The sequence below is a fragment of the Melozone crissalis genome, unplaced genomic scaffold (assembly GCF_028551555.1).
Source record: "Melozone crissalis strain CALT ecotype California unplaced genomic scaffold, PUWL_Pcris_2 ptg000056l_1, whole genome shotgun sequence".
NCBI classification, from domain to species: domain Eukaryota; kingdom Metazoa; phylum Chordata; class Aves; order Passeriformes; family Passerellidae; genus Melozone; species Melozone crissalis.
In genome coordinates this window covers 4,704,569-4,723,323 of record NW_026535834.1, presented here as the reverse complement: position 1 = coordinate 4,723,323, position 18,755 = coordinate 4,704,569, and the positions used below count along the sequence as shown (strand labels likewise).

The 18,755-nt window shown below is 44.0% G+C and overlaps 1 protein-coding gene across 1 annotated transcript in view; it reads left to right on the top strand.

Moving 5' to 3' along the window:
- SYT16 (synaptotagmin 16) overlaps window positions 1-18,755 on the top strand; it is a 104,839-nt gene that overhangs the window by 52,439 nt on the left and 33,645 nt on the right. The window contains exon 3 of the mRNA XM_054286742.1: window positions 9,618-10,244. Coding sequence (XP_054142717.1) covers window positions 9,689-10,244 — 556 coding nt within the window. The 5' untranslated portion in view covers window positions 9,618-9,688. The remainder of the gene's footprint in view (window positions 1-9,617; window positions 10,245-18,755) is intronic.

The window sequence follows — 18,755 nt, the reverse complement described above, 5'->3', positions numbered from 1 at the left end:
TTGGAGCTGAGAGTTATTTAAAAATATCACCTCTATATTTAGTTTAAATTTCACCGTGGTGTCTTGGTACTTGTAAAGTCAATATGGAATCTGTGTGTAGGAAATGCCAATGCTTTTAAAGGACAGCAGCATGAGGGAATATATTAAACCCTGGGCTAACTCAGTGTGTCATATGGCGAATGTAGAAACCTGGAGGCTGAGCCTGGGCAGGGAAGCCAGGGAAGGCTGTTTCCAGCACTCTGAGGGAGCTCTCCCAAGAGGAGTGTTGACAAGCAAGAGTTTGCTTCAGATTTGGAAATATGGCTTTGGTGGGTAGGAAGGAGCAGGATGGGGGAGCATTTGCAACATGCAGTTCATTGGTTAGCACTCACTTTTCCTCTTTTCAACTCTTTTCTTCTGAGCTGTGTATGTTGCAAGGAGATCCTGATTCCAAGGACTCTGGTGTTCTTTAACATGTAGCCCACTGATGGTTTCTCTTCCCAATTCTAAGCTCTCAAATTGTGGAAAGATTTTAGATTCACCACATTTGGAATTAAGAGTGCTTAAAACTTATCTATCTGCTTAAAACATATCTATCTAATTAGGAGAGAAGGCATTTTGCATGACTTTTTGTGACATCTGCTACAGGATGAACCCCCACATGCAATAGCACAGATGAATGAAGACTGTGGTCTGGGAAAGGGGTGCATGGGCTCAGTGCATGAGCTGCCCCTCTTGCCCTTGGATCCAGCTGAGTTTTGAGTTATCTACCAATGAAGGAGAGAGTTGGTAGAGATACATGAGGAAATCTGTCTACTTTGCAGGTGTGCAGGGTGACATTTAGAAAATCTACTGTAAAATGTCAGAGCCTCTTTTTTTGTTGTTGTTTTTGCTTTCCTGTATAGAGCCTGACCCCGGAACAAGGCAAGTGACAGAATGAAATAGATGCTCCCATCAACATGGCTCTAGGATACATCTGGCTGGTTTGTTACTGATTTAATTTTAATTGCACAGTTTGTGTCTCTATGGAGGGAGAAAGATAAGGAAAAGATCATTGTGAAAATGAAGACTTCATTGAAAACCTTTTAGGAGACTTTAGGACAAAGGCTCTTAATTACTGGGACAAAATGGATGGCAAATTTCTGGTACTTCAGACTTCTATGAATCCTGTTCTTGATTGGTTTGTTGATCTCAATGATGAATCCATCTCTGGAGCAGGGATGTGCTGCCTTGGTTTCTTCTCACTCAGCTGCAGGAATCCCTTCACTGGGAGGGCTGGAACTCATCTGGACACAGCCAACCTATATTTAGGATGCACTTGGCCCTGCTCAGAGCAGGCTGCAAGGGTAGAGAAGCTGGTAAGCACATACCTGGTAGGAAGGCAGCACCGGGCATATCAAGCTTGCTTGGCTATGCCCAAGCATGTGCAGAAGGAAGAGGGGGTGGCATGAAGCAGTCCTGGTCTTTCCACAGTGATGTAGATCCTTTATAGAGGTGAGGTGCAGAACTCCTTAGTGAGGGAAAAACTAACTGCCTTACCTTTAGAGTCATCTGGAGTGGTTATTCCCAGCTCTGGGGTCTTTCAGGCACTGGGAAAGGGTGTATGGGAAATTGCCCCTTGAATCATCTCTCCACACAAGGAAGGAGGAGCTTCCCTTGAGCAGAGGTTTGAGAAGAGTCAGTGAGGTTTCATGTGAGACCTTTTGGTGTGTAATGGTTTGGTGTCCCTGTGTGTAGTGTGGATTTTGGGACCAAGAGGAGGTGGTGATGTTCCTACACATGGTGTTTATAGAATTGGGGAGCCCTTTACTTCAAAGGTTCATGGGTGAAGTGAATTTCACAGGTGCCTGTGACAATCCTGGGAAAACCTTTGTGCAAAGAGCTGTAACCAACCACAGGCTTCAGTGCTGTGGCTCAAGAGAGTGAAGGTTCCTCTTTGTTCTACACGTTAATCTTTTCATAATGACGTCACCTGAGACTGGGAAAGAAATTGTAACTTAGTACATTGTGCTTTATATGAAAATATTCCAGTTGTGCCTTGCCTTGAACACTTGTTGAAGATGTACTCTTGATGTGTGAAAACAGCATAAATATGATGAGGTTGGAAGGTAGGTTTTTCTTTTTTTTTCATTTTTCCTTTTGTTTTATCAGCCTCAAGAGCATTTTCAGTCCATGTTCTCAAGCTGCTCTGCACAGCCACTGTTCCAGCCTCTAGGGCTGGCTGCACACTTAAAATAAATAAATGGAGATGCAGTTCTTATATAAACCACTTATCTCCCTTAGCCAAGGCTTTGAGGAAGGCATCAACACCTCAAGCACTCAGCCAGGGCTGGAATGTTAGCAGGGCTGCCTGGGTGCTGCCTTTCCTTGTCAGTGCTGCCTGGGGCCAGGCGGGCCCTGGGGACCTGTCATATGCAGTGAGTGGGACTGTCACATGCAGCAGAGGCAGAGATTCATGTTTAGAAATAAGAAACGTGGGTGAGTGTGACAGCACCAGTCTGGCTTCCTCCAAAGTTGTGGAAAACTCAGGGGTGTACTTCTCCAAAGAAACACAGCTGTGGTTGGTCCTTTTCTGATGCTGAGCACCCAGTAGCTCCCATCCTCAGCGTGGGCAGATTGAGAGTGAACCTGAGGTTGTTTCTGTCACCCAGCTGGGGTATGTAGCTCAGATTCCTTGACCAACCTGTGGCAGGAAGGAGAGAAGGTTGTGAAAAGGAAGTTTCTCAGTGCCCACATGAAGCTGCTCTTCTAAATTGATTTTCCTTTCAACTACTTCAACAGAGGCACATAGGAAGAGTGAGTGACCCATGGGACAGTGGGATTGCTGCTACTGAAGTTGGATGAGCCTGGTTGGCAACAAGTTGAATTAAATGGAGGATTAGAGTAGCTGAGGGAACAGTTCCTAAGTCAGTAGGGACAACTGCCTGCTCAGATCTGTGGCTCCAAATTCCTTTAAATCTGGGCTTTTCCCAGTGACCCCTCAGCCTCCCAGCGTTTCTGGCTGGACTGGTGGTTGACTTAGAAGTGAGGGGAGTTGGAAACTACAGACTCAGTGTCCTAGGGTGACGTTATGATGCTTGTATCCACATTCATGTGTTCTGTTTGTGCTGGATATTATGTTCTGTGCCTTCAAGACTGCCTCTGAAGAGTGAAAGCTTTGTTTGGGTTTCTTATCAGCCACTCCCCCATGGCTGTTGGGACACAGAGACAGGGCAGTACATGGTGCTGCTTTTGCTTTTTGCTTTGCTTCTGCTTGCTCTTGCTTCTGCTCATTAGTTAGTTTAGCTAAACAGTCCAAATTTCTTCCTGGAAAGTTTCTCCTTTCCCTTTTTTGGCACCACTCGAGCCTGCTCCGGGCTGGGCCCTGGCAAACCCCGAGAGTTTGCACCTTGTGGCCCAGCGGGGCCTACTCTGGGCAGCAGCTGCCCCAGCGCCGGAGGGACTGAGAACAGAGCCACCATCCCCAGAGAGACTTTCTGAATTTGTCATCTTTTTCAGAGTGGTGTCACCCAGTATTGTTCATTTTATGTGCTGGGGGTGCTATGCCTGTTAAATAAACAGGTTCTTTCCACTTTTCTCTGAGGAATCATTCCTGACCTGGTTGTGGGGGCAGGAGCTGTGTGGGTTTGCTTTCTGGAGGGGCCCCCTTTGGAGATTTTCTCCCAAATTTGCCCTAAACCAGGACACTCAGCCACATGTGCACACAAAGATGGATTACCAGGAATCATTCACTGTGTTTTTGTCTCCCAAACTGCCTCCACTGCTCTTGGTGGTCCACACAGAGCAATTCCCACAGGCTTTGGAAGGGTGGAGTGTGTGCGTGGGGGAAGGAGTAACAGGAACTGGGTGACTCCTCTAAATGTTTCTAAAATAACTTCATTTTGTTAAACAGCTAGACATGCTCTCCCACTGCTCATTTCCATGCAAGTAATTGCTCTGATTGACCCTGGTTTGTTCACTTGCTGCAAACTGGGTAGCACAATTGCAGGCAGGGTGCAGTCTATGGGATCTGCTCTAGGGAGCAGCTTGACAGCACAGGTGGGTGAGTTGGAGTGCTGGTGTAAATTGGTGTTTCTCCAGCCCTTTGAACTGGTGATTTCCTTTTGGCTATTCTGTCTTCATGCAAGCTGGAGAATTGCAGCAGCTCAATTACAGAACTTGCTGTAATTTCTAACTGCAGGTTTCTCCTTTCATTCCCCTAATCCAGTAATTACAGATGTTTCTCCCTCTTTCAGCCTGAAAGAGCACAGTTGCCACTACTAACACCACTTTTCTAATACTCCAATGATTTGTGAATTTCTTTATGCCCTTTATGTAACCCTCGGCTGGAGAAGTATAAATGAAGTTATTCATTGCTGCTTTTTGTGCAGCCATGGAACACTTAGGGGGTTTTTTTTGTGCCTCTGGTGACAAGTAGCTCTTTAAATGCAAAGGGCTTTATTTTGATTTGAAGGATGTGACTGCCTTCATAGAGTGACTCTGGATTTATCACCAGTGCCAAGTCAAAAATCTGGCTCACCTGAATATCCAAACCAAATATTGTGGCCAGCGAGGTGTTGCCACTTTCTCTCTCCTGAAATTTCCCCAGGTTTTCTATTAATATTTTGGTGACAATAATATCTATCTGTGCATTCACAGATTCTCTGCTCTCTGGGTGCCCTGGATTTACAAGAGATGAACACCTCTGATTTCAGTAGTTCTTACAAGCTAGGCAAAACTGAGTTATGAAGAGGTCAGCATAGGAAATCGCCATCAACTCCTTAGCCCCACTGCTGTAGGAGCTTCTGAGCACAATATTTAAACCCTGGTCTTCCAGAAACTTTTTTTTTTTTTTGCTTGAATTTGTCATCACATACTCTGTATGATGGAGAGACTTGGGTTTTTGAAAAAAGCTCCACAATTCTGAACGATAAATGTCACATTTGCATAATTCCTTTTTTCCTTCTACCTCTTTCCTCTTCTCCCCATCCCACTGAAGCAGTGAAGATCAGTAAATTTTCCCCATTGTTATTGACAAAAGGAGAACACTGAACAAAGGAATGAAAAGAAAGTAGGAGACAACGTGGGGCTAAATATCCTGATCAAAACCACTTTTGTCATTTGGGCATCAGTTTTTACAACTAATTTGGCACAGCATCACTAGCGAGCTGCCTGCAAAGAGATGAGATGATTTGGGAGTGAGAAATAAGTCTGCAGGCTTCCTGTGCGTGGGCTGAGCCCCGTGCAGCCGGGTACATTGCTGTCTGCCTGAGATCATCTTTGTTTTCTCTCCCCCATTCTGGGGCTTGCAGGACCAGGGCTCTGCAGCAGTGGCTTTATTGCTGTGTTGATTTGTAACCCGTGAATGTTTCCAATGAGATGTGTCTAATTTATTGGCATAAACCATTAGATTTTTCTTCAGTGCCCTGGAGTTTCTGATTCACCAGCTGAAAACTATTATCACAGAGCACATAATCACTTGGAAAGTGCCTCTGTCTTCTCTTTCTTTGTGTGTTAAATTCAACCACATAAATAGCAATTTTATAGCACAAAATAGGCCAAAAAGGTACCAGATGTTCTGTATTTCTGTTTTGTTTTTCCCTTAGGGCAGTTTGGTCAGTAGTGATGTTGACAGCTGATGTGAACCTTGGGCACTGTCTGTGAACTTCCCTCATAACACTTCTGCAAGAAGCTCCAACCCTCTGAACAGTTTCAAGTGCACAGGCTGGGCTTGGCACTGTGACAATTTCAGCTGGAAATACATTTTCATCATAGTAATGTTTAGTGAGAGTGTAAGGGCTTTGCAAGCATCTTGTTAGATACAATTCTGGCAACTGCAAGGAGAGCAGAGAGTCCAGATTGTTCCCAGAACCAGGATAGAGGATTTCTTGGCCCAGTGTTGCTGCTGCCTGCCTTCATCTGAGTACATTTCTAATCTACCCTCTGCTATTTTATGTGTGTATTTTAATTGGGCTCTAGCCTTAAAGGAAGATCAGGCTCATTACAGTTTTCAGTAGCTCAAAAAAAATCTTCTCTCTCCAAGGCTTCCTTATTTCCCCCTTCTGTGAACAGCAAAATGTCCTTACCTTTAGCACAGATCCTTGATGTTCTGGGCATCAGCTTAGATTCACACCTTGTTTCAGGTTGTCCCCCTAAATTTGGGCAAAGCTTCATGCAGGGTCAGTCACACTGCTCTTCTTCAACATCCACACAAATAACGCTCCTGCTCATGGATATAATCAATTTTCAACCTCTGTTCTGCTTGTAAGGGAGGGGTTTGGTAGAAACTTTCTCCAAGGGCCACACGAAAAGTGAGGGAAGAAAAGGAAGTTTGTGCCTATACTCTGCAACAGCTTGAATAAGGGAAACATTAAGAAATGCACAACTGATGGCACTTTTTTTAGGAACCTACCTATCAAGAAGATTGAAAGACACTTTGGGAATATTACAAACCTCTGCATTGTGGTCGTGTCTGAAATTCTGGTAATAGTCTACTTTTTTTAGCAATATAGTAATTGCACCTCTCAATGGGAATGCTACTCAGGAATAATGATCTTATCAAGACAAGGGAATATAGATTGTAGTAAAGGTTATGATGGTTTCTGTGAGAGGCTTAACATTGATCTTTTTAGCTATCTGATTTTCCAGGAGAGGAAAAAAAAAGAACCCTAACCACTTTGAGTTTTGCATGTGATTTGGTGTGAAAATTCTTATGGGTGGTTTTAGAAGATGGAACTTGAAGTAAATTTGCTAAACTGCTTTTTTCATCTCTCTTGTTTCATGAATACTTTTAAAAAGAAATGGATTTTTTTCCTATTTCCCACACATTTTATGCTTCTCTCAGTTCTTTTAGTTTTTTTTTTCCTTCTAATGCAAGTCAAAACTGTTAGAGAAATCAAAAGTAAAAATCCGTTATGTTGAAAAGGCCACGTTGTGAAATATATCATAAACATGCTGTTGGAGCAGTGTCTCCTAATTAATGGAGAGAGCTCCTGGGAAACAGCAAGCCTGTCACACAGCTCAGCCCCCTTTGATCCTCTGGTGAATTTGTAAAATCGTTGCCCGCCTAAACTTGTCTGCAGCTTGTTACACATTTTACCCATCTGCTGCAAGAACAAAAATAAACCATTTATAATTCAGCTGAACTCCAGTTGTTCAGCATATCACTGACTCTGGAGTCTTTAGTAAGAGGATGGTAGGAAAAGAAAAGCAAAGGTGAAGCAGAGTCAGGCACCCTGGAAAAGACATTGCTTTTGCCTCTAGAGATTGTGTAGGCACTGGGTTGCAAGTTGCACGTGTGAGTTGCAGGTGTTACTGCAAAATGGTTTAGATTTTTTGGTGAAATACACATCTATTGTCTATAAACTGAAATCAAACCACTTATTGTTGGGGTTCCTAGGATTCAATGAAATGTCCCAGGCTTGGGTAGAGTTGTGCATGTGTGTACATGTGCATGTGTCATGTTTCCCCACAACCTACAGGCAGCTGCTTGCTATATGAAAGTTCATGTTCAATTTCTATTTGCTGCTTCAGATGACTGAGTGACCATATCCAAGCCCTGCAGGTGGGTCTAGATCACTGCTTTACTTCCCTTACTGAAGCAAAATCTTGCCTTGAAAGCTGCCTTCATTTTTATGGTTGTGGTACCAACCTCCCTGTGTCACTCTGTGATGCAGCCAGCCAGAAGTGGGGTAGCTCTGTTGGACCAATCAGGGGTTAGTTCCAAAATCTAATAACAAGAAGAGCTAATTATTGCCTATGCAAATATCAGAGGGCTATGTTCTGTTGATTTTTAGAACAGATCAGCACTTCATTTCAGCACCCATATGCTTTATCTCCATCACTTCTGGATGCCTGCATCCCTCTGAGGGCCACTGCTGCCATGAGACAGAGGGAGAGCACTGTGAGGTTCTCCTTTCATCAGAAACCAGAGTTTCATTTGCTCTTGCCTGTAAATAAATGCCATGTTAAAAATGTACCCAGTATCTAGCACTTACCTGCCAGAGCTCTTCCATGCCTGGGAGAATCTACCTGTTTAAAGTACCATCTCCTCCCAGTGACTTCTCTGGTGCTGTGCTTTACCAGTACCCAATCCACATTATGCTGCAAATGCCTTGTTTGGAGCCTGTAATCTCTTTTAGTCTATGAGAAAATCAATTGCACAAAGCAGAGAGGCTTTGCCAAAGGCAGAGTTGCTAAGAGGAGAGCCAGGGAAGGGAACAACTCACCTGGGAGGTGAGGCTGTGGTACTGTCTGCTCCTTGCCAAAGATTTAATGCATGGCAGGGAGCTTTACCTGGATCCCAGGGGCTGAGCTGAGGGCTGGAGCTGCCAGATGGATGCTGGAACAGTCTGTGCCCTGAGCTCAGGGAGTTTGTGACAGCCACAGCTCTTAAAATGCCTTTAGTAACCCACATTCATTTACTGCCCTTGTTAGGGCTGCAATTCAGAGCACAAGCTGAAGCTGACAATAAACCTGCTGGAAGTGTCTGCAGCATAAATCAACATCACTGAACAAAATTATTTGGCACAGGTGTTTTAAAAGCTAAAGTCTTCCTAAGTCACTGATCTCATGTCTAGAGGAGCTGCTCACCAAGCAAAGTGGGATCTCCTTAGCTCCATTTAAAATCCACAACACTGAAATTCCCACTGCATTTCCCTGGAGATCATTTCAGAAGGTAATACACATTGCTGCTGAGCTTATTTTCTTGCTGTTACACCGTATTTACCCTTTTATACTTTGATTGCTTTTAGACCTCTCAATTCAACAAGACATTCATATTTATTTTGAAGCTTCTTTTTAGCTGTCTTCTAGTCTAAAATCTGCACCTATTTAATTTGTTCTTCCTAAACCCATCATCCTATTTGAAGGTTTCTCCTTCTCAGAGTTCCTAAAAGAATGTCTGTCTTGTGATGCTGTGGGAAGATGTATATTGGGCAAAAAGGCATGCTAACTTTCTGCAACTTATGTTTTTATTTAGAGTTTAGATGAATTTTGAGAAAGCATCATATTCAGATGACACCAGTGCTTTTGTTAACTTGCTTCTGTTCTCAGTAATTTTGTACCTGTAATATTACACCTCCTCTGTTTGGCTTTTTTTTTTTTTTCATTTCTGTGAATGGCAAAACAGCTCTGGGCTATGGGCAGAGAGAGTTTCTTCATAGCTTTTCTGGAGCAAAGCATTTGAGATGTTTATCTGCCATGGGCTGCTACTGCAAGCTTTAGGCCTGTCATTTTCATCATACAGAACATAATTCTCCCCAAATTATCCTCCCTTCAGCTTTCTCACCTGTTCATGCTAATGCTAAGGAAATTGGGACAGGAGGTTAATTGAGATTTTTGATTACAGGTTGTTTTTTACCTTTTTTCCCCCAGATCTGTTGACAGCTGTAACCAGAGCGTGTGCACTTCAAAAAGTTACTTGTGTTCCAAGGTTCTGTGTTCTTATTTTTATCTTAGGTTTAGCAATAGAATAAAAGCTTTCCAGATTTCTGCAGGAATATGGGCAATTTGTCCATCATTTCTGGATTTCTGGTAGCATTCTCAATGGATAGAAGTGCTTTTTCCATTTCCCCCTCTCAGTTCTAGTCATCTCACATAGATAGTGTGTCGACAGGTGCTGATGGACAAGCAATTTACAGTAATTTCTTATTCTGTAGCTCCCCGAATTGTAAGTGACATGCTGGCAAAGCTGAACAACTGATCACCAGACACTGGCATAGTGTTAAACATGGCTTCTGAGGCTGCTCACAATTTCCTCCAGCCACTGTCTACTTGGATGTCTCAAGTATATGAAGCAATCCAGCAAGCAGGAGACTCCATATCTGCCTCTCTGCTGAATCTGAGTGGAGTGGGTCGGAAGCCAGAAGGAGAAAGGACCCAGGACTTGGAGAATAATGGAGGAGTTTTTGAGGATTATTCTGAGGAATTAGATGATGAACAGGAGCTGGACATTTGGGATGAAGACTATTTCTACCCTAGAGATGTCAGCTACATTGGAGGCCTTGATCTTGCTTCACAAAACCTCCCTCAAGGCTCTGACACGGATCCACAGAGGCACGAAGGGGTTAAAACCACCAGCACCTTGCCAGAGCAGTGCACTGAAAGCAGCAGGACCTTGACAGCCAATGGATCCTACTGGATGAGTGAGGATCTCCAGCCTCCTGATCGGCTTCCCCCCATTGCTGAGGAAGAAGGTGAGCCCTCCTGGAGGATGGGAGCCCATGAGCACAGCCTCAGCTTGGGGGGCTCCTTGCACAGTGCCAATGGCACGGCACGCTGTGCAGGTAAGCAGCTGGCACCACCCTGCCTGCGTTACCCACGCTTTTCCTTGCTGCTGTTGGTTTCATTATTTGCTAATCTGCTCAGTATGTTCTGTATGGTCTCTGTTTCCCACAGCTAAAATAAAACTCCCCAAATCCCAAAGAAAAAATCTAACCTTTCCAACCCTTCCCTTGTTTGTGAGACTAATCTCATTGAAAGAATTGGAGATCTCTGGGGTGAAATGCTGTGTATTAGAGGACAATCCTGTGTATTAGAAGGCAATCAGGCCCTGCTGCTGTAGCAAGGAGTATTTTGCTTCCCTCCCTGTTCAGTTTTTGGTAGCAGGACCCTTCAAAGAGAGTGTTTAGCCTTAAGCCTTCGCTTTGAGAACCATCTGCCTTTGTGTCATTGCTATTAAAGATATATGTAATCTCAAACCTTGTTTCTTTGTGCCAGGAATCTCAAGATGTTACTGTGCCATGTGCTGTGAAATGCTGTACTAAAAAGCCAGCCGTATCTCATGATTTTATGGATGAAAGGCTCCCAAATCACTTTCCTCTCCTCCCACCACCCCCACAGGCTTTTCAAACAAGACTGAAGAGACAGCAGGCAGGAGATTATGGGAAGGAGAACGGAGTTTGATATTTTCAGTTTTAAATAGGCCTAACTATGACTTCTGATCTTTAAATGACAGCAGGAGTGTTGTCAGGGGATTGTGCCCAGGACTGAGTGTCAGCCACATGACTTGTGATCGCTCAGTGTTACCACAGGTGTGGCTGGAGGTTTCCTGGCTCACAGAGAGAGATGATGACACAGGTCCTGACTGCACCCAGGGAAACTGCAGTCCTGCTGACACCATCCTTGGGTCTTGTTGGCACAAAGCTGCTCTTAGCAAACATCCTAGGAATGGGAATGAGGGTGAAAGGAGGATGGGGGAACTGGGTTCTGCAATATGGAGCTGATGAAGAACTTGAGGCTCACTGAGGATCTACAGAATTTGGCTTCAAATATCTAATTTTTTTTTTTTAAGCAGGTGGTAAATACTCTTGAAAATGTCTGTTTTATTATGACCAGGAGCTTTTCTTCACTCTTGGCTTCTAGGGAAGTCTTACATATTTAGCCTTTTCTGTGCAGACTGTGGAAGATCAGCCTGTTTGTTTTTGTATTTAACAGGAGTATCAGACTGAGAGGGTATAAACCTTGATGGTACTCTTTAATGACTGTAAAATTAGCTCTTTTCTTTATTGCTATTTCTCACTCTGTTATGGCCAGGGAGTAAATAATTAAAAAGCTCTTTTGGTCTAGCTGTTCTGCCTCCCAAACTGGGACTGCTTGTTTAGTATCCCAAATGAAAGATTGCCAGTTCTCAGATTAAAGATCTCAGAGTTGAATCTCTTGGAGCCCAGTCCCTCCCTTCTGGTACCCCTGTGCATTGCCTGGGCAATATCCTGCCCCAGGGTTTATCCATGGGCACTGAGCCAGTGCTGCAGGGTGGGTTTGTGTGTGTGCTTGGACTGGGTGACCAGTGTGGGCACAGAAGTCATGGAACAGGGTGCAAAGTGTCCATTCAGGGAGTGCTGGGGCTGTGGATCCTCCTGGATGAGTGCTGTCCTGGGGTATTTTGGGGTTCCCAGGATGAAGGAGGAATTGATGAATCTGACTCCATGTACTTAGAAGGCTTAGATTAGATTACACAATACTATATTATGCTATATTATACTAATCTATACTATACTAAAACTATACTAAAGAATAGACAATGGATACTTATAGAAGGCTTAACAAGATACTAATGAAAAACTCATGACCTCTTCCAGAGCCCCGACACAGCCTGACCATGATTGGTCATTAAGTAAAAACAATTCACATGAAACCAATCAACCAACCCCCTGTTGGATAAACACTCTCTAACCGCATTGCAAAGCAGCAAAACACAAGAGAAACAATCAGATAATTATTGTTTTCATTCTTCTCTGAGGCTTCTCAGCTTCCCAGGAGAGGAAATCCTGGCAAAGAGATTTTTCAGAAAATATATGACAGTGACACTGTCCTAGGGCACAACCTGCAGAGCCTGCAGCCCTGAGACTCAGGAGGGGCTGTTGGAGCAACCCACAGCAAATCCTGGGGCTCAGCAGGTCCAAAGACAGCATTCCCAGGGGTGCTCCCTGTCCCTGTCCCTTGCTCACAGTGGGTAGATGAAAGCTGGAAAGCTCTCAGGGAAATAGGGCCCATGAAGGAGCTGCTGTCCTGGTCAGAGCTTTTGTCACCTGCAGGGACCTCTGAGAAAAAGATTTCTTAGGGGTAGGTGATGAACCAGATGGAGTTTCCTGATGAGAGACTTAGTGACAGACAGATGCCAGAGTGACCCATCCCTGCAGCTCAAGGGAAGGTCCCTCTGGACATCTCTCTCAGATGAGAGCAGGTCCTGGTCAAGCTGCTGTTTGATTCTCCATATTTTTTGGCTTTCCTTCTCCCTAACCTTCCTGGAGCCACTGTGGGCTGGAAGGGCTGGCCCCATGGAGCCCCCAGCACCTACAGTGCTGCTTCCTAGAGCTCTCTGCTTGCACACCAGGCACTTCAGGGAGCACCTCTCAGCTTTTTGCACCTCAGGGAATGTCATTCCAAATGGTCTCAGACAGAGTTTAATCTTTTTATCTCTGCAATGTGCTGCACAAAGGGCCAGCCAATGGTCTCAAGACTTCATAGTCACAAAAGTTGGCTGTTTGAGGGTTACAGGGCTGGGAACTGATACCTTTTTCTCTCAGAACTAAGTTGTATAATGGGAGAGAAAGTGCTCAACTGTGATTTGAAAATGTCTTCCCCAGACCCTTTGATGTGGAAGAACTCATTTTGCTCTTCTAAGTGAACTTTCGCTTCCAAAACACACGTGCTCTTTGTGCTTTATTTTTCAGCTCTTTATTTCCTCTTTTTCCTTTAGATTCATTCTCTAACATCAAGAGTGTGAACTCTTCTGATGGTAACCTAGACATGCAGAGAGGCTGTAATACCCTGGCAACTTAAAATTTCAGTCATGGATTAAAATGATCAAGAGAAGATGTTCGAGGTATCCTTATTTCTGTTAGCTTTTTACCTAACCCTAAATGACAATATAAGTGACACATGGATTTGCTGACATTCAGCAATGCTGTTCAGTAGCATCAAAATGAGCTTTGAACATTTTTCCTCCCATTTGGCAGGCTTCTCCCCCCTCATTTCTGCAAAATACGTATTTCCTGTTTATCCTTGTATTCTTTTCAGAACATTGCATCTTGACTTTATTTCACTTAATGTACCATATTTCTCTCCACAATAGAATATTTTAAAGCTAAATTGGCACAAAACAGTAGCAATGCTGAATGCTTTTTGTTGCCATGGAAATATTTCTGGGCACTTACTGAAGACCTGGTTGCCAATAGTAATGTAACAGAGAAAATAGATATGCTTCATTTAGCAGCCTCTGGTGATTAAAGAGCCACAGAAACCTGTTACAAGGTCATTCCAATATATAGTTTATTTGGTTTAGGGGGGAAAAGCCCTGCAGCCCTAGGTGAGAATAATTTTGTGTTAAAAGAGATGCAAACAAAATCCAATAGATGTTCCCTTCTCTTAAACTGACAGCATGCTTCTGAGATGAAATACAATAACACTGTAGTTAAAAACCATCATTACTCCTTCTCCTTTTTATCAAATATGTTTTTTGATCCCATTTTTGCCTCTTAGGAAATGTTTCCTGGCTCCCAGAGTAAATTTTCTTAGGCTCTGAAGCAGCACACATATTACTGAAAACCTATTTTAGGCTTAGGGACCTAATAAATTGCTTGAGCAATGAAATTCTTGGGTTTTGAAGTCAAATGTCCATCAGACACCATGAGGCAGGTTAATCATGGGGTGCAGGTTTGGGTGCTGCCCTGTGCTGCTCTGCAATTAAATGATGGTAGCAAAGTTGTAGCAAGTTTTCAAACAAATGCAAGGAAGTTTGGTTGTTTGTTTTTTTTTTTTTTTACTTTGTATGCTTTTGATCCACAGTTTAATACTGAGAAGGTGGCTCAGCAGGAATTATTGCAGAGCCAGGTGTTTGGCTTAAGAAGTCAATGATGGCAAGGCAGAGCCTTCTGTGTGTGCAGATTGCTGCCACCAGTGGCAAACCCTGTAGCTGTGAATTTTGCATAATAGATGAACTCGCTCTCTCAGAGCCTTGTCCATTGTTTAACCTCAGTGTTTTAACCTCAGTGTCTGTGGCAGAGGAGCTGTCTCACAGCACAGAGCAGGGAGACAGCAGCCTTTGCTTTGCATCCCCCCATGGCTGGGAGGCTGCTGCTCAGCTGACTGGGGGTGGCTGCCAGATCCATCATTGCACAGTTGGCTTGAAAATTGAAAAAAAAAAATCCAAATCAACAAACAGAGGAGCAAGAAACCAAGTCTGAAAGTAGTGCACTGCAAGTAGAAGGGTAGAGGTGGCCAGTGCTTCTTCTTCCCAGCATGAATCTAAAAGAGAAAAACAGCAATAATGGAAAAAGTGAAGAATAACAATGAGTGTGCACTGAAGGGAAAAATCAGCAATAATGGAAAAAGTGAAGAATAAAAATGAGTGTGCACCACTTCTCCCCCAGGGCTGCTGTCCTTTGCAAACAAAAAACCAAATGACCACTAAGTTCTCATTTTCACCAGACACTGCCCTGAAAAGGCACAGGGGCAGGCAGAGCTGAGCCTTCTGAGTGAGAGCTGAACTATTTTTGCAGGAGTGAGTGCTGGGGTGGAAGTCTCCCAGGCTGTCTGGCACTGCTCACAGCCCTGCTGTAATGGATAGGTGAGCACAGCACTTCCACTGCAAAAAGTCCTTAGAGATTTCTTCTCCTCCATCAACTGGACAACCTCAGTGCCAGCTAAAGGCTGCATTCCAGTTGCACTAAAATAATTTTTGTGGCCTTGGAATGCTAGGAAGTGTGACAGCCCCTGTCTGGATGGCTGGCTAGTTTTCCTCAGCACATGTGCGAGGGGAAGCACACCTCTGAGGCTCTGGGAGTTTTTAAATCTAGACAGCACTATTGCATTTATTTACCTTGGCCTCCGGCTTAACAGGGGTCATTGATTTTTGCCAGTAATTTCTGTAGTAAAGGAAATTATTCTTTCTGCTCTATATGAATACTCCTGACCTCAGTAAATGACCCTTCATACAGGCAGGAAATCCTAGGCAAGAAGTGAGTTTTTCATTAGGTCCTATAAACATATACAGCAAAGAATTCCCTTAAGAAGATGATGTTGATTATGTGATAAATTAAATTTCTGCTTGAACTTGAGACTCAAATAGATAGATGGCCAGTCTCCACATTGAGAAGTGAAGTGTTTATGAATTTTATCACCTGTCTGGGTATGGAGCCAGCCAGTGTTCTAGCCAGAATGTAACCCTATAAAAATCACTGCCTGTACTCCAAGAAGGACATTCAAAGAGGCTGCACCGAATCAATACCACCGTGAAGAATAAGGGGGTGAAAGAAAAGACAGACAGTGGACAAAAACATTTCAGAGAAAATGCTCCTGGCAGCTCGAGTGGGACAAAGCACAAACGTGACTGGGGACAGCATCTGCTCTCTGAAGAATGTGATGCCAGCCCTGGCTTTCTGAAGTGAAGTGCAGACGTGAGTTTGCATTGAATTCTTTCTCTCTGGGAAATTCAGAACCACTCCAAGTGTTTGTGCACAGACTTTTGTCCTTGAGAAGGTGGTACAATGTTCCTACTTGTATCTAGAGTATTCCTTTGCAGTTCTGTCTCTTCAGATTTTCAGATTATGAGGGATCTTCATGCAGGAAGTCACACAGGAGTGGGGATGCGAAAACACAACAGCCCCAGAAGGAGGGTGGATTGTGGCATGTCAGCTTTACAGCTGGGGAACTGAAGCCAAACAGTGGTTCAAACCACAGTTTCTCAAAGGTGGTTCCATTGCCAGCACTGTCTTGGGCCTGTCAGCATTGCTGTTCATCCTCAGTCAGTGATTTTAGACACAATGTCTTTGTCAGGCCACAAGGGATCAGGGGTTTGGGTTTTCACTGGGCCTGTCAGCATTGCTGTTCATCCTCAGTCAGTGATTTTAGACACAATGTCTTTGTCAGGCCACAAGGGATAAGGGTTTGGGTTTTCACTGGGCCTGTCAGCATTGCTGTTCATCCTCAATCAGTGATTTCAGGCATAGTGTCTTTGTCAGGCCACAGGAGATCAGGGGTTTGGGTTTTCACCAAGTTCCCTGTCTGGTGGGCAGAACTGCCTTGTGCCCATCTTCCTGGGGGCATGGGGAAGGATGTTCTGCTCAGGAGCACTTGTCATCTGCTCTTGTCATCTAGAAGATTGCATAAGCTGTATAGAGAAGGATTTATTTGAGAGGATGAAATGGCTTTTGCCATTCTGTGCAGTTAGAGAACAAATTGTGTGTGAGCGTGTGTGTTTGTGCATGTATTTTCTGATCCGTTTCGCTAAGTGACATCCTCATCCCACTCTCCATATGGCAGTTGCGACTCTATCTTCCTCTGGGAAGGTTGTTTAGGACTCAAGAGACTTCATTTACCAATAAACAGCATCTTGGCAGCATCTGGGAAATGCTGCCTTTCTCCTAGAAACCCTGCCTCCTCACCTTCCCTCTCCTACTACAGGCGAGGCAGGTGTGAATGATCTCATTGTGTTGTGGTGGAGGTGACATGCAGGCAATACTAGCAGCACTCTGTGCAGAGCTGGAACATAGTAATTCTGTGTGCTGACACAAACAGTACTACTGTTTGTCTTTTTTGTGTGTGTGTGTGGTTTTTCTTTTCTGTTGCAGTTGTTGCCAGCTTGACCTGCAGGGGTGTTGTATTTGCAGGGAGGAATGATGAATCTGACTCCATGTTCTCAGAAGGCTAATTTATCACTTTATGATATTATATTATATTAAAGAATACTACACTATACTAAAGAATACAGAAAAGATACTTACTAAATGCTAAAAAGCAAAAAATGAAAAGTCTTGAATCTTTCCAGAGCCTCGACACAGCTTGACCCCAGTTGGCCAAAAAGTCAAAACAACTCACAGCAGAACCCAATGAAACAATCACCTGTGGGTAAACAATCTCCAAACACATTCCACATGAGCAAAACACAGAAGAAGTAAATGAGATAATTATTGTTTTCCTTTTCTCTGAGGCTTCTCAGCTTCCCAGGAGAAAAATCCTGGGTGAAGGGATTTTTTCAGAGAATGTGAATGCCACACAGAGGCTTGGTGGAAGCACAGGTAATCCATCCTTGTTCCCTCTTTGCAATGCTTAACAGCACAAAACCCACTAATAATAATATTAATAATAATAAGCTTACAGCTTTTATAAGATGGGATCACTCTGCCAAAAGGTGAGCTGGTGTTGATCTTCACCCTTTGTCAGACAGGGGTGTGGATATGACTTTCCTGTGCCCAGGTAATTTTTGGCTGCTGTAATGACCTGGAGTGGCCTCACAGACTCCTCAAGTAGTTTTTGTAACCAAGAGGAAAATTAATTTTCTGCACTGAAAGCAAATATTGAGATTACAGTCATGGAGGTAAACCTGTGTAGTTTTAAAGCATGGAAATGTCACTGTGTGGCTTTGGGGGTCTTGCAGGTAATGAGGAAGGTGTGGTTGGGCTGTCCCTCCACAGATGCTGTTTGTGTGATTCTCATGCAGTTTCCACAGATGGACTTAGGGACATTTCATCAGTACCTATTTGCAGACCAACAAGAATGGCTTGGGTTGAATCTTAAATCAGTCCATAGCAAAATCTGTAGAAAATCCCTTCCTATGACCATGAAAACAGCTGATGCTCTCATGGCATCACTGCACCACCTGAAAGTTCCCTCATGTCCAGGCAGGTGCTTCTCTGACTCAAGAACTCAGAACCCCTGTGAGGTGAAGCATCCCTAGAGGGACTCATGAGGACTTTGCCCCCAAGCTGGCTGTTTAGAGGAATTTACCTCCTCAGGCTGAGAGGGATTCAAACCTGCACAGTCCATACAGCATAATTGTTGTGGGAGTATTTGCTAGCAAATAATGAGACTGGTGGTGCTGGAGAGGAAGCCCTGAGTTTGGATTAATGAGAGCCCTGTGGTTTGCTGGAGTTCTGTGTCTCAAGGTCAGTTTGGGGGTTAGAATTACTGCCATAAATAATGTAGCTACAAACCCCTTGGGCCTGAGTTTTGCAATTGCCACTTATTGAAGTAAAACTGCAGCTGAAATACAAGAGGATGAAATACAACATCCTTCCCCTATCACACAGCTGAGCTGTTTCCATGACTCAGCCCAGCCTCTTGCTTCCAACAAGGGCCAGCAGCCCCTTCCCTGCTACTTTTGAGCCAGGTGAGTTGGCCATGTGATTGCTAAAACCAAAATAAAAGGAAGAGGGGAGGGGCAGGAGGACAGGATTGTCCCTTTTGGGTGACAGCTTCAGTCCTGAGCCCAGTGAGCCTTGCTGCACCACATCCCCACCCACTGCTGCTCCCAAAGCTGGTGATTTTCCCAGCAGTGCTGTGGTGTTACAATAAAG